Consider the following 16,153-nt stretch of genomic DNA (forward strand, 5'->3'; position numbering starts at 1 on the left):
CCAGCAGGGCTGAGTCGTCCGCGAACAAGAACAAGTTGCAGTCACAAGCTAACAACATGTAATTTGCATTAGGAACAGTAGCGGTCCTAGTATGCTTCCTTGTGGAACACCACAGCTCACTGTGAGAGGGGGGGATAGAGTACCGTTTACCTCCACCATCTGTTCTCTCCCCTCAAGGTAGGATTGCATCCAGCTCACTGATAAACTATCAAAACCAATTGCTTTTAGCTTGTCAATCAGAATGGAGTGATTGACAGTGTCGAAGGCCTTTTGTAAGTCCAGCATGACCATGCCGCAGTATTTTCCCGCGTCCACCTCTTGTTTGATGTGGTCGTTCAAATAGAGAAGGCATGTGTCTATAGGCCGATATCCAACCTATACTTACAAAAGATAAACTCAAGATACTTACAAAAATAAACTCCTTTCTCAAAGAAAGCAACATAATGGAGGAATTTCAATCAGGCTTCAGAATGCACCACAGCACTAAAACGGCTCGTACTAAAATAATTATTGACCTCAGAAAAAACTTGGTTGTAAATAAAGTCTCAATTCTCGTCCTATTAGATCTAAGCGCAGCGTTTGACACGATCGACCATGATATCCTATTATTACGGGTTCTAAACTGTGGATATCAAACAGGGAAGGTAAGGATAAGGATGAACTTTATTAATCCCCTTGGGGAAATTTGGTGACATACACATACAACCACAGCGTCATTATACAAATATTCCACAATTATTACATTGACAGTAATAACACTATGTTGACAGTAATAATGGCACACATAAATTCACACAAGCATGCACATTTGTTGATAACATGCAGGACTACAGTAGATCTTGAGACAGTGTATGCATAAATACGGTTTTAATCTGTTAAACAGTCATTCAGAACTATTTTATTGCACTGTCCATTCTATTACTACTCTATTATTACTCTTTTATTACAGGTTCCAAACTGTCAGGTATTGAACTGTGTGGGTATCAAGCAGGAAGAAAGACTGTCAGGTTTTAAAACTGTGTAGGGGACCCAGGCCTAGAACTGCGCCATGAGAGAGGGAACTGCGAGGGTGGTTGAAGTAGGGCTGGGCGATATAACGATAACGATAAATATCGCGATATATTTTAATAATCGATATCGGGGAAAAAAAATCGATTTATTTTTATTTTATTTTTTATTTTTTTGACCTGCAACAGAGACAGTGGACAGACTTGTCTTTTTTGCCTGCAACTTAAAGTAATGGCTTTGCTTGTCCAAATGACAATACTGACCAAATTGAGATTTCTTTTTCTCTTGTCCATTTATTTTGTTTGCTTTCTAATTTAAAATACAGTTTGAAACCGTCTGTACACAGTAGGCTATGTGTGCTAGCAGAGCTAGACTCCAGTCACGAGTCACGGTGCACATGTGCGGTGGTTTGTCCACCAAAAAAGCGCCAAAAGATAGAAAAGAAACTAGCAGAGCCAGAACTGTTCAACTCCCCTGGAGCCACAGCCAGCAGAGAAGCCGGTTTACTTTAGCTTTTAAACCAGCTGCAGCCTGAGAACTGGAGTGTGAGGGGATGTAACACTAAAGATGGCGGCAATGACAAAGAATTGCTGCAAAATAAACATACATCTGTTGTTTAAAAAAATAAAAATAAAAATTCTTATAACAATTTCGATAATTATCGATATCAAATGATATGATAACATTATCATATCGTTATCGCAATATGATTTTTTGCCATATCGCCCAGCCCTAGGTTGAAGGGTCAAAGTGGGTATCAAGCAGGAAGAAAGACTGTCAGGTTTTAAACTGTGGATATCAAACAGGGAAGGTAATGACGGTTTTAAACGGTTGAACATTAATTCAGAACTATTTTATTGCACTGCACTATTGCACTATTTTACACTGTCTATTCTATTTTACTCTTTTTATTATTGCCATAGAATAAAACCATAAACAAGGTGGCCTGTTGGGATGTTTTTATATGTCTGCACTTTATGTGCTCGTGTTGTGCCTGTCTTTTTTCTGCTGTTAAGCACTTCTTGCAATTCTTATATGAAAGATGCTATACAAATAAAGTTTATTATTGTTATTGTTGTATATCACTCTCTGTCCTTAACTATCTCTCTCTGTCTCTCTATTTCTCTCTCTCTGTCCTTAACTATCTCTGTCTCTCTGTTTCTCTCTCTCTCTCTCTGTTTCTCTCTCTCTCTCTTTCTCTATTTCTCTCTCTATTTCTCTGTCCTTAACTGTTTCTCTGTCTCTCTTTCTCTCTCTCTCTGTCTCTCTAACAGCAAAGTATGCGTGAGAATAAGGAGAAACAGGCTCTAGGTGACCTGATGATTAAGCCGGTCCAGAGGATTCCTCGTTACGAGCTGCTAGTCAAGGGTGGGTGGGTGGGTGGTGTGTGGGTGTGTGGGTGTGTGTGTGTGTGTGTGTGTGTGTGTGTGTGTGTGTGTGTGTGTGTGTGTGTGTGTGTGTGTGTGTGTGTGTGTGTGTGTGTGTGTGTGTGTGTGTGTGTGTGTGTGTGTGTGTGTGTGTGTGTGTGTGTGTGTGTGTGTGTGTGTGTGTGTGTGTGTGTGTGTGTGTGTGTGTGTGTGTGTGTGTGTGTGTGTGTGTGTGTGTGTGTGTGTGTGTGTGTGTGTGTGTGCGTGCGTGCGTGCGTGCGTGCGTGCGTGTGTGTGTGTGTGTGTGTGCGTGCGTGATGTATGTAGGGGAATGTACATTGCAAGGTATGACAGAATTTACTAATAGTTAAGGACATAATGCCAGATGCTCCATCTTCTGTTAAAATGTACTAATAACTCATGTTCAAACTGTGTAATTATGTATTTTGTATGTGACTGCTAAATACACCAGATGTGGTTGTTGTTGATGAGGACAGTAGAGAGGACAACATTTTAGAAGTAGGATGTACTTTTGATTACAGTCTGGAAGAGACAATTCTTACCAACTGCTCAAGGATGGTATTACACAGCTTGGGTACAAATGTAAATAGCTGGCGTTTATATTTGGAAGCCTAGGTAATGTTCACAGACTAGTTGTGAGAAGACTGCAGATGGCAGTAATGTCGAAACCAAGAGCTAAAGCATTGTTAAAGTTCTGCTCTATATCTGTGATAACTAGTCAAGTTCTGCTCTATATATGTCATAACTGGCAACGTTCTGCTCTATATTTGTGGTAACTGGTAAAGTGCTGCTCTATTTCTGTGATAATGGGTGATAATAACTAGTAAGGTTCTGCTCTATCTGTGATAACAGGTACAGTTCTGCTCTATATCTGTGATAACTGGTAAAGTTCTGCTCTATATCTGTGATCACTTGTAAAGTTCTTCTCTATATCTGTGATAACTCTTAAAGTTCTGCTCTATATCTGTGATAATTGTCAGTTGCCACTTTTGGAGGAGACGCTGCTTCCTGTATCCATAGACTCAGACTAGATGTTGCTTCCTGTATCCATAGACTCAGACTAGATGCTGCTCCCTGTATCCATAGACTCAGACTAGATGTTGCTTCCTGTATCCATAGACTCAGACTAGATGTTGCTTCCTGTATCCATAGACTCAGACTAGATGCTGCTCCCTGTATCCATAGACTCAGACTAGATGTTGCTTCCTGTATCCATAGACTCAGACTAGATGTTGCTTCCTGTATCCATAGACTCAGACTAGATGCTGCTCCCTGTATCCATAGACTCAGACTAGATGTTGCTTCCTGTATCCATAGACTCAGACTAGATGTTGCTTCCTGTATCCATAGACTCAGACTAGATGCTGCCTCCTGTATCCATAGACTCAGACTAGATGTTGCTTCCTGTATCCATAGACTCAGACTAGATGCTGCTCCCTGTATCCATAGACTCAGACTAGATGTTGCTTCCTGTATCCATAGACTCAGACTAGATGCTGCCTCCTGTATCCATAGACTCAGACTAGATGTTGCTCCCTGTATCCATAGACTCAGACTAGATGCTGCTCCCTGTATCCATAGACTCAGACTAGATGTTGCCTCCTGTATCCATAGACTCAGACTAGATGCTGCTCCCTGTATCCATAGACTCAGACTAGATGCTGCTCCCTGTATCCATAGACTCAGACTGGATACATGTGTTGTTTTGATATTACAAAGGTTTGTGCTTGCCATGATTGCATTCAAGGATCTTTGTCTAAATGTGTTTTGTTGATGCCTTTGTTGTGCCTTTTATCGCTTTTATCCATAGTTGGGGGCTAAGTGTCTTGCTCTACCTCCTGAGCCACTGTCACCCCGTAATACACATACACAATGGCTTTACTGCTGTTGTGTTTTTTTTTTTTACTTTGTATTGACTTGCTTTCCATGCTAACTACTGAGTTAATCTTCCATTCATACCAAACAAACTACTGTTGCTGCTGGTGACGTACATACAACGCATCACGTCCTGTGTACTGGACCATTTTCTTTCCCAGGAATGTCCTATCAGCCTCCAGTGTTTAGAACAGGAATGTCCTATCAGCCTCCAGTGTTTAGAACAGGAATGTCCTATCAGCCTCCAGTGTTTAGAACAGGAATGTCCTATCAGCCTCCAGTGTTTAGAACAGGAATGTCCTATCAGCCTCCAGTGTTTAGAACAGGAATGTCCTATCAGCCTCCAGTGTTTAGAACAGGAATGTCCTATCAGCCTCCAGTGTTTAGAACAGGAATGTCCTATCAGCCTCCAGTGTTTAGAACAGGAATGTCCTATCAGCCTCCAGTGTTTAGAACAGGAATGTCCTATCAGCCTCCAGTGTTTAGAACAGGAATGTCCTATCAGCCTCCAGTGTTTAGAACAGGAATGTCCTACCAGACACCAGTGTTTTGAACAGGAATGTCCTATCAGCCTCCAGTGTTTAGAACAGGAATGTCCTATCAGCCTCCAGTGTTTAGAACAGGAATGTCCTATCAGCCTCCAGTGTTTAGAACAGGAATGTCCTACCAGACACCAGTGTTTAGAACAGGAATGTCCTACCAGACACCAGTGTTTAGAACAGGAATGTCCTATCAGCCTCCAGTGTTTAGAACAGGAATGTCCTATCAGCCTCCAGTGTTTAGAACAGGAATGTCCTACCAGACACCAGTGTTTAGAACAGGAATGTCCTACCAGACACCAGTGTTTAGAACAGGAATGTCCTACCAGACACCAGTGTTTAGAACAGGAATGTCCTAACAGACACCAGTGTTTAGAACAGGAATGTCATACCAGACACCAGTGTTTAGAACAGGAATGTCCTATCAGCCTCCAGTGTTTAGAACAGGAATGTCCTACCAGACACCAGTGTTTAGAACAGGAATGTCCTACCAGACACCAGTGTTTTGAACAGGAATGTCATACCAGACACCAGTGTTTAGAACAGGAATGTCCTATCAGCCTCCAGTGTTTAGAACAGGAATGTCCTATCAGCCTCCAGTGTTTAGAACAGGAATGTCCTACCAGACACCAGTGTTTAGAACAGGAATGTCCTACCAGACACCAGTGTTTAGAACAGGAATGTCCTATCAGCCTCCAGTGTTTAGAACAGGAATGTCCTACCAGACACCAGTGTTTAGAACAGGAATGTCCTATCAGCCTCCAGTGTTTAGAACAGGAATGTCCTACCAGACACCAGTGTTTAGAACAGGAATGTCCTACCAGACACCAGTGTTTAGAACAGGAATGTCCTACCAGACACCAGTGTTTAGAACAGGAATGTCCTACCAGACACCAGTGTTTAGAACAGGAATGTCCTATCAGCCTCCAGTGTTTAGAACAGGAATGTCCTATCAGCCTCCAGTGTTTAGAACAGGAATGTCCTATCAGCCTCCAGTGTTTAGAACAGGAATGTCCTACCAGACACCAGTGTTTAGAACAGGAATGTCCTACCAGACACCAGTGTTTAGAACAGGAATGTCCTACCAGACACCAGTGTTTAGAACAGGAATGTCCTACCAGACACCAGTGTTTAGAACAGGAATGTCCTACCAGACACCAGTGTTTAGAACAGGAATGTCCTACCAGACACCAGTGTTTAGAACAGGAATGTCGTACCAGACACCAGTGTTTTGAACAGGAATGTCCTACCAGACACCAGTGTTTAGAACAGGAATGTCCTACCAGACACCAGTGTTTAGAACAGGAATGTCCTACCAGACACCAGTGTTTAGAACAGGTAGGTCCTACCAGACACCAGTGTTTAGAACAGGAATGTCCTACCAGACACCAGTGTTTAGAACAGGAATGTCCTACCAGACACCAGTGTTTAGAACAGGAATGTCCTACCAGACACCAGTGTTTAGAACAGTAATGTCCTATCAGCCTCCAGTGTTTAGAACAGGAATGTCCTACCAGACACCAGTGTTTAGAACAGGAATGTCCTACCAGACACCAGTGTTTAGAACAGGAATGTCCTACCAGACACCAGTGTTTAGAACAGTAATGTCCTATCAGCCTCCAGTGTTTAGAACAGGAATGTCCTATCAGCCTCCAGTGTTTAGAACAGGAATGTCCTACCAGACACCAGTGTTTAGAACAGTAATGTCCTATCAGCCTCCAGTGTTTAGAACAGGAATGTCCTATCAGCCTCCAGTGTTTAGAACAGGAATGTCCTACCAGACACCAGTGTTTAGAACAGTAATGTCCTACCAGACACCAGTGTTTAGAACAGGAATGTCCTACCAGACACCAGTGTTTAGAACAGGAATGTCCTACCAGACACCAGTGTTTAGAACAGGAATGTCCTACCAGACACCAGTGTTTAGAACAGGAATGTCGTACCAGACACCAGTGTTTTGAACAGGAATGTCCTACCAGACACCAGTGTTTAGAACAGGAATGTCCTATCAGCCTCCAGTGTTTAGAACAGGAATGTCCTACCAGACACCAGTGTTTAGAACAGGAATGTCCTATCAGCCTCCAGTGTTTAGAACAGGAATGTCCTACCAGACACCAGTGTTTAGAACAGGAATGTCCTACCAGACACCAGTGTTTAGAACAGGAATGTCCTACCAGACACCAGTGTTTAGAACAGGAATGTCCTACCAGACACCAGTGTTTAGAACAGGAATGTCCTATCAGCCTCCAGTGTTTAGAACAGGAATGTCCTATCAGCCTCCAGTGTTTAGAACAGGAATGTCCTATCAGCCTCCAGTGTTTAGAACAGGAATGTCCTACCAGACACCAGTGTTTAGAACAGGAATGTCCTACCAGACACCAGTGTTTAGAACAGGAATGTCCTACCAGACACCAGTGTTTAGAACAGGAATGTCCTACCAGACACCAGTGTTTAGAACAGGAATGTCCTACCAGACACCAGTGTTTAGAACAGGAATGTCCTACCAGACACCAGTGTTTAGAACAGGAATGTCGTACCAGACACCAGTGTTTTGAACAGGAATGTCCTACCAGACACCAGTGTTTAGAACAGGAATGTCCTACCAGACACCAGTGTTTAGAACAGGAATGTCCTACCAGACACCAGTGTTTAGAACAGGTAGGTCCTACCAGACACCAGTGTTTAGAACAGGAATGTCCTACCAGACACCAGTGTTTAGAACAGGAATGTCCTACCAGACACCAGTGTTTAGAACAGGAATGTCCTACCAGACACCAGTGTTTAGAACAGGAATGTCCTATCAGCCTCCAGTGTTTAGAACAGGAATGTCCTACCAGACACCAGTGTTTAGAACAGGAATGTCCTACCAGACACCAGTGTTTAGAACAGGAATGTCCTACCAGACACCAGTGTTTAGAACAGTAATGTCCTATCAGCCTCCAGTGTTTAGAACAGGAATGTCCTATCAGCCTCCAGTGTTTAGAACAGGAATGTCCTACCAGACACCAGTGTTTAGAACAGTAATGTCCTATCAGCCTCCAGTGTTTAGAACAGGAATGTCCTACCAGACACCAGTGTTTAGAACAGTAATGTCCTACCAGACACCAGTGTTTAGAACAGGAATGTCCTACCAGACACCAGTGTTTAGAACAGGAATGTCCTATCAGCCTCCAGTGTTTAGAACAGGAATGTCCTACCAGACACCAGTGTTTAGAACAGGAATGTCCTACCAGACACCAGTGTTTAGAACAGGAATGTCCTACCAGACACCAGTGTTTAGAACAGGAATGTCCTATCAGCCTCCAGTGTTTAGAACAGGAATGTCCTATCAGCCTCCAGTGTTTAGAACAGGAATGTCCTATCAGCCTCCAGTGTTTAGAACAGGAATGTCCTATCAGCCTCCAGTGTTTAGAACAGGAATGTCCTATCAGCCTCCAGTGTTTAGAACAGGAATGTCCTACCAGACACCAGTGTTTAGAACAGGAATGTCCTACCAGACACCAGTGTTTAGAACAGGAATGTCGTACCAGACACCAGTGTTTTGAACAGGAATGTCATACCAGACACCAGTGTTTTGAACAGGAATGTCCTACCAGACACCAGTGTTTAGAACAGGAATGTCGTACCAGACACCAGTGTTTAGAACAGGAATGTCCTACCAGACACCAGTGTTTAGAACAGGTATGTCCTACCAGACACCAGTGTTTAGAACAGGAATGTCCTACCAGACACCAGTGTTTAGAACAGGAATGTCCTACCAGACACCAGTGTTTAGAACAGGAATGTCCTACCAGACACCAGTGTTTAGAACAGGAATGTCCTAACAGACACCAGTGTTTAGAACAGGAATGTCGTACCAGACACCAGTGTTTTGAACAGGAATGTCCTATCAGACACCAGTGTTTTGAACAGGAATGTCGTACCAGACACCAGTGTTTAGAACAGCCATGAACAGCAAATGTAAAAACATTCATGAACTGGTTATAGAATCACTATTATGTTTTATCAGCTGGAGATGGAAATACTTTTATTTAAATGATAATCAGAAGTAAACCAGGTTCATAGAAGATGTGGTGAAAATCTTCAAACCACCCTGGTGCATGTCTGTGTGTGTGTGATCTAGGACCTGTTGAAGCACACTCCAGAGGACCACCCAGATCACCCCTTCCTATTGGATGCCCAGAGAGACATCAAGCAGTTGGCTGAGAAGATCAATAAGGGGCGTCGGTCAGCGGAGGAGGCGGAGCGTGAGGCCAGAGTGATGCAGGAGATCGAGGCCCATATAGAAGGAGTGGAACATGTGAGACACACTCAACACATGTGCAGAATAAACTCAACACTATGCAGAATAAACTCAATACTCAATACAAATACTGATCACACTCAACACTATGTAGAATACTGATCAAACTCAACACTATGCAGAATACTGATCACAATCAACGCTATGCAAAATAAATCCAACATTATGCAGAATTCTGATCACTCAACACTATGCATAATATTGATCACTCAACACTATGCAGAATACTGATCACACTCAACACTGTAGAATACTGATCACTCAACACTATGCAGAATACTGATCACTCAACATTATGCAGAATACTGATCACTCAACACTATGCAGAATACTGATCACACTCAACACTGTAGAATACTGATCACTCAAGACTGTATAATACTGATCACTCAACACTGTAGAATACTGATCACACTCAACACTATGCAGAATACTGATCACACTCAACACTGTAGAATACTGATCACACTCAACACTGTAGAATACTGATCACACTCAACACTGTAGAATACTGATCACTCAACACTATGCAGAATACTGATCACACTCAACACTATGCTGAATATTGATCAAACTCAACACTAAGCAGAATACTGATCAAACTCAACACTATGCAGAATACTGATCACACTCACTATGCAGAATATTGATCAAACTCGACACTAAGCAGAATACTGATCAAACTCAACACTATGCAGAATACTGATCACACTCACTATGCAGAATATTGATCAAACTCAACACTAAGCAGAATACTGATCAAACTCAACACTATGCAGAATACTGATCACACTCACTATGCAGAATACTGATCACTCAACATTATGCACAATATTGATCACACTCAACACTATGCAGAATATTGATCACTCAACACTATGCAGAATATTGATCACTCAACAATATGCAGAATATTGATCAAACTCAACACTGCAGAATACTGATCAAACTCAACACTATGCAGAATACTGTTCACACTCGATACTATTCAACAATATGCAGAATATTGATCAAACTCAACACTATGCAGAATGAATACTGATCAAACCTCTCTTTGAAAGCATTCAAGCGCTCAGCAGCATTAAGCCTTTGATATACTTGCTTCTAACCACGCATTCGCTTGCGCAAGATGGCTACCCTGTGTGTCCCGTTGGTTGAGCACGTCCTCACAAATTAACACTATGCATCCGCAAGATGCAACAATTCAGCATGTGAACAGCGGGGGCAGTATATCAGGATGTGACATGAAGTCACGGGAGGTCACAGGCAGGTCAGCAGCAGACTCTGAACAACAACAACAATGGTGGAAAGAAAGATATTTGTGTCGGTCAGGGATGATTCTATCCTGATCTGCCGCCTATAGGGAGGTGTAGTGGTTACGTCATTGTTGTTTCCGGCCGGTCCACCTCGCTTGAAATGTATTTCCAATGGACACATTTCTAAATCGTCTCGTTTAAAACAAATAAAGCATGAACATTGGCATGATGTACATTTCTGTGTGTATTCACCCACAATCTATAGCTCAACATGAAACAATTCGCAATTAATCGTAAAATAATTACGTATAATTTTGTTTCAACCAAAAATGCTTAAACAATAATGTTAGTGATAGAAGGGAACTCATTTTGTGCAAAAATGGAAAGCTTGCCAATGTTCATGAGGCAGAATTATTACAATAGCCGATAATACATTTTCCCAATGATAAATCCCTATACGAGTGGACCGCGTGGGAGACTAAAGTGACGTCAGACTACACCTCCCTATTGGATATATGTTTAATCCTCCAGGTACATAAAGTACAAGGGCAGGTATGTGAACAACGCTGCTTGCACCACCACCTCTCTTCTATGTGTTGTTACTAGTATAGTAAGTATATAAACCCCTTAGGAGTTAGTAGGCACTGGTTTGATCATGTAAAGTCTGTGTGTGTGTCTCAGATCCTGAATCCCCAGAGGAAGTTTCTGCGACAGGAAATGGTCATGGAGGCGGTGAGTTCTACTACCTGAATGAATAAACATTTATATGGAGCAGTTTAACCCTGACAATGTTAGTGCCTTGCTCTACCCATTGCACTACACAGAGAATATAACCCCTAACCCTGGATGTGTTAGTGCCTTGTTCTACCCATTGAGCTCCACAGGGAATAGAACCCCTAACCCTGGCAGTGTTAGTGCCTTGCTCTACCCAGTGAGATACATAAGGAATGGAACCCCTAACCCTGGCTGTGTTAGTGACTTACATTTACATTTACATTTAGTCATTTAGCTGACGCTTTTATCCAAAGCGACTTACAAGTTCTGTACGACAAGTCATCAGGAAGGGCACAACTCTATCAGCTGAGTAACAATGTTCATCAAAGTGTTGCGTGCTACAGTGTAGGTTAGTATATTGTGCATGACAGTAAGGTTAGTTAGGGTTAGATTATTTAAAAATATATATTTTATACAGCAGTGATGTTGAATTTATATTAAAACCTAAAGGTAAATAGATTATAGACATAGAATGATTAGAAAAATAGACAGAATAAGAGCAGTGCAATAAAATATTATATTGGGTGTTACCATGTTGATGAATGGGTTCGTTTATATGTTGTATTAGCTTGTGTTGGCTATTGAGCTACACAGGGAATGGAACCCCTAGCCCTGGCAGTGTTAGTGCCTTGCTCTACCTATTGATCTACACAGGGAATGGTGTTGGTTTGCTCTGTTTATATTTAATATACAGTAGGTCATGGTGTTGGTTTGCTCTGTTTATATTTTATATACAGTAGGTCATGGTGTTGGTTTGCTCTGTTTATATTTTATATACAGTAGGTCATGGTGTTGGTTTGCTCTGTTTATATTCAATATACTGTAGGTCATGGTGTTGATTTGGTCTGTTTATATTTAATATACAGTAGGTCATGGTGTTGGTTTGCTCTGTTTATATTCAATATACTGTAGGTCATGGTGTTGATTTGGTCTGTTTATAATTAATATACTGTAGGTCATGGTGTTGATTTGGTCTGTTTATAATTAATATACAGTAGGTCATGGTGTTGGTTTGGTCTGTTTATATTTAGTATACTGTAGGTCATGGTGTTGGTTTGCTCTGTTTATATTTAATATACAGTAGGTCATGGTGTTGGTTTGCTCTGTTTATATTTAATATACAGTAGGTCATGGTGTTGGTTTGCTCTGTTTATATTTAATATACAGTAGGTCATGGTGTTGGTACGTTATAAACAGTCTCCAGCTTCCAAAACCATGAGGAAATACATTATGGGTAATAATCGTACAGTTGAGTTAAGTTGAACTTTTATTAATCCCCTAGGGGAAGTTCATCCTCTGCATTTGACCCATCATAACTATTTAGGAGTTAGTTGGTAGAATACAATTAATACCAGTCATACCAGACAACCTGTCCTTCTAATAGTTAAAGCAACAGCAACATTACTCTACTGAACACATTTTTTAATATTTCAAACCTCTCATATCTCTCTTTCTCGTTCTATCTCTCTGTCTCTTTTGGCTTGCTCTGTGTAGAAGTCAGTAGGAGGGAAGAAGGATCGTTCTCTCTTCCTGTTCAGTGATCTGTTGATCTGCACCACTTTGAAGAGGAAGTCAGGCTCCCTGAGACGAAGCTCCATGAGCCTGTAGGACACACACACACACACACACACACACACACACACACACACACACACACACACACACACACACACACACACTGTGCAGCTTTACTCCCGCTGCTGGGGTGAAGGGATGGACAGGATGCCACTCAGTTGTAAAAAGGTTTTAATTCTTTTCTCCAACAGGTTACAAACCTTGAAACAAAACACACATTCAATCAATAACTACCACAATACTACTATCATTCTTAAAACAAATCGCTTACACACATTCACTCACCAGTCCTCACTCGTTTCCCTTAGCTGCTGTCAAATTCCCCGCAACTTCCTGTTTACTGTTTCACTGACACCACGTGACGTATCTCGACCAATTACAGCCAACTCCTCGCTACGTCCCTGGATCACATGTGAAATGAATACACCTCCATTCACAACTTTAACCAAGCATACAGTGCCTCCATACATCCGAAATGACAATATAATTATAACCATAGCTCAACTACCACTAATCAACATTCACATAAACGCACAGCATAAAAAACAACACAAAAAAAACATTACTTATTTACAAACACAGACTAAAGTGCACCTAACCTCCACCACCACAATAGAAAGCTGCACACACACACACACACACACACACACACACACACACACACACACACACACACTCACACACTCACACTCACACTCACACTCACACTCACACTCACTCACTCACTCACTCACTCACTCACTCACTCACTCACTCACTCACTCACTCACTCACTCACTCACTCACTCACTCACTCACTCACTCACTCACTCACTCACTCACTCACTCACTCACCCACCCACCCACCCACCCACAACACACACAAAATATCCCATCCCAAAATATTGTGCCATCTCCCAACTATTTAAAGCATGTACCGTACACACACTCTTTAGAAGTGAACCACGCTGCCCCCTGGTGGCGTTTCACAGATATTACAACATTCTGCCCATCATGTAAACCAGATACACACCAAGAGTGAATGAAGATACACCATCAGAATGAATGAAGATACACCATCAGAATGAATAAAGATACACCATCAGAGTTAATGAAGATACACCCATCAGAGTTAATGAAGATACACCATCAGAGTTAATGAAGATACACCATCAGAGTTAATGAAGATACACCATCAGAGTTAATGAAGATACACCCATCAGAGTGAATAATAATACACTTTATTTGTATAGCCCCTTTCATACAAGAATCGCAGCCCAAAGTGCTTCACAGCAGTAAAATAAAATAGACATAGGTATACAATGAGCATAAAATTGGCATAAATATAGACAGGCATAAAATTAGCAGAGAATCTACTAAATAAAACAATGCATTCAAGTAAATCATAAAATAGACAACATGTTTCATACGTTATCACAATTGACCTGTGCTATGTGTCCTATCAATCTATCAATAATACACTATGAATTAATAAGTTGTTAATACTGTATCCATTAGCTGTATGCTCTATGTTGCTTCGACACCACATAAATGAGAGGTGCCTCAATTATAATTAGCTATAAATCAAAATACTCTGAATGAAGCTAAACATCTGATATCTTTACTTCTTCTTCAGAATGCTGTACATATCGTATACATATATTTATCATACATATACATTTATTCACATTAGTCTGTACATACCTGCATATAATCCTTTTTTCATACCTGTAGATGCTATATATATATATCTGTACATATCCCTTACCTACTCGTTAGGCTGCTGGCCAGTATGACTTACTACCATAGTTTGATTTGATTTTGATTTGATTGAACTTTATTTCAAATATGCAACATAACAAACAAACATCAAGTACATATATAGCCTAAAGCCGTTCAAATAATAAATGTATATAAAAAAATAACAAAGAACAAACAAAAAAGTCAAACTAAATTTTTTTTGTTGTCATTTACTGGTACATTATTTGAAAATGACTGGGAAGAAGCATACACTTATTTAATCCCACCCCTATTTACTCATAAGAACATACTATATTTGATTTACTAATTCATACATTACTAGACTTATATTGAAAAATGTACTTAGTTAACAAAACAATACATTTTTTAATAATACCTTATTAATATTTGCCAAACTGTATGTTACCCTGTAAAGTTCCTCTAGCCATTTTTTACATATATACAACTGTATACCTACATATGCACATATATACATTTATATAAATAAAAATACACATACATACTGCCAGTTATCAAACCCCTTCTTCATCTCTGTACCTCTGTAAAACCATTTTACTGTATTTTATTTTAAACTGTTTTATGTTTTGACATTGCTTTAACTACCATAGTTATACCTGTATCACTGTACATTAGGGCTGCAACGATTAGTCGACATAATCGACGATGTCGATTATAAAAAATCGTCGACGAGGAATTGTTGCGTCGATTAGTAGTTTAAATTTTTTTTTTTTATTATTATTATTATTATAATTTTTTTGCACTACCTATCTTTGTGAAAGTGGCTTCTCAGCTCTGGTCCAGCTGAAGACTTCTTAGCTTAACATAACAGACCGACAGTAAGTTTGGGGGAACTAATGGGATAACTGGGGATGTTGTTTGGTCCTGACAAGAGTCTCAAAGTCTGGGGTGATGGTAGACAAAGCAACTATGAGGTCATGCTCAATGTCCAATCTGTTCCTCTGCTCTGTCTTCAGCTGGACCAGAGCTGAGAAGCCACTTTCACAAAGATAGGTAGTGCAAAAAATTAAAAATTAAAAAATTAAAAACAAATATAATTTTTTTTTAATATAATTTGTTTCCGATTAGTCGACTAATCGAAAAAATAATCAACAGATTAGTCGACTACCAAAATAGTCATTAGTTGCAGCCCTACCTTACATAATAATACTATAACACTGTACATACATCTGATTAGCACTATTACTCAGTAGTACTAATTTATATATTTTATATCCAGTTTAATCACCTGTACATTCTATATTAGCCTACTATTGCACTTTACTGTTATATTTGCACTCTGGTTGGATGCCAAACTTATTTTTATTGAGAGACTGGTATGGTATGGTATGGTTTATTTCTTAATCCCCGAGGGGAAACTTGGTTTGCCATCAGAGCGAATACAAATAATTAGTGCTGTCGGGCGATAAAAAAAATGTATCTAATTAATTACAGGATTTGTAATGAATTAATCTAATTAATCGCATTTTAATCTCATAACCATTTTAGGCCTGATATTCTATATTCTATAATCATATTTCAAATTGCATGTGTCCGGATGGCAGAATTCAGTACTGTTATCTACAAAACCTTCTGTTTAATCATCTTCCCTTTATTCATTTGCTTAGATTTTTCAGGTCTGGTAAATTTTAGCATGGTGTTATTCACAGTCAAAGATAAAAAAAAAAATTAATTGAT

The 16,153-nt window shown here is 40.3% G+C and overlaps 1 protein-coding gene across 2 annotated transcripts in view; it reads left to right on the forward strand.

Annotated features, from left to right (window-relative positions):
- Positions 1–2,286: 2,286 nt before the first annotated feature.
- LOC311241720 (rho guanine nucleotide exchange factor 17-like) overlaps positions 2,287–16,153 on the forward strand; it is a 107,269-nt gene continuing 93,402 nt past the window's right edge. For both annotated transcript variants that reach the window (XM_084330601.1, XM_084330602.1), the window contains exons 1-4: positions 2,287–2,373; positions 8,932–9,110; positions 11,051–11,101; positions 12,638–12,747. In XM_084330601.1, the coding sequence (XP_084186727.1) occupies positions 2,289–2,373; positions 8,932–9,110; positions 11,051–11,101; positions 12,638–12,747 (425 nt within the window). In that variant the 5' untranslated portion in view covers positions 2,287–2,288. The remainder of the gene's footprint in view (positions 2,374–8,931; positions 9,111–11,050; positions 11,102–12,637; positions 12,748–16,153) is intronic.

The sequence above is a fragment of the Notolepis coatsorum genome (assembly GCF_963971535.1).
Source record: "Notolepis coatsorum genome assembly, chromosome: 1".
In the NCBI taxonomy this organism is placed as follows: Eukaryota; Metazoa; Chordata; class Actinopteri; order Aulopiformes; family Paralepididae; genus Notolepis; species Notolepis coatsorum.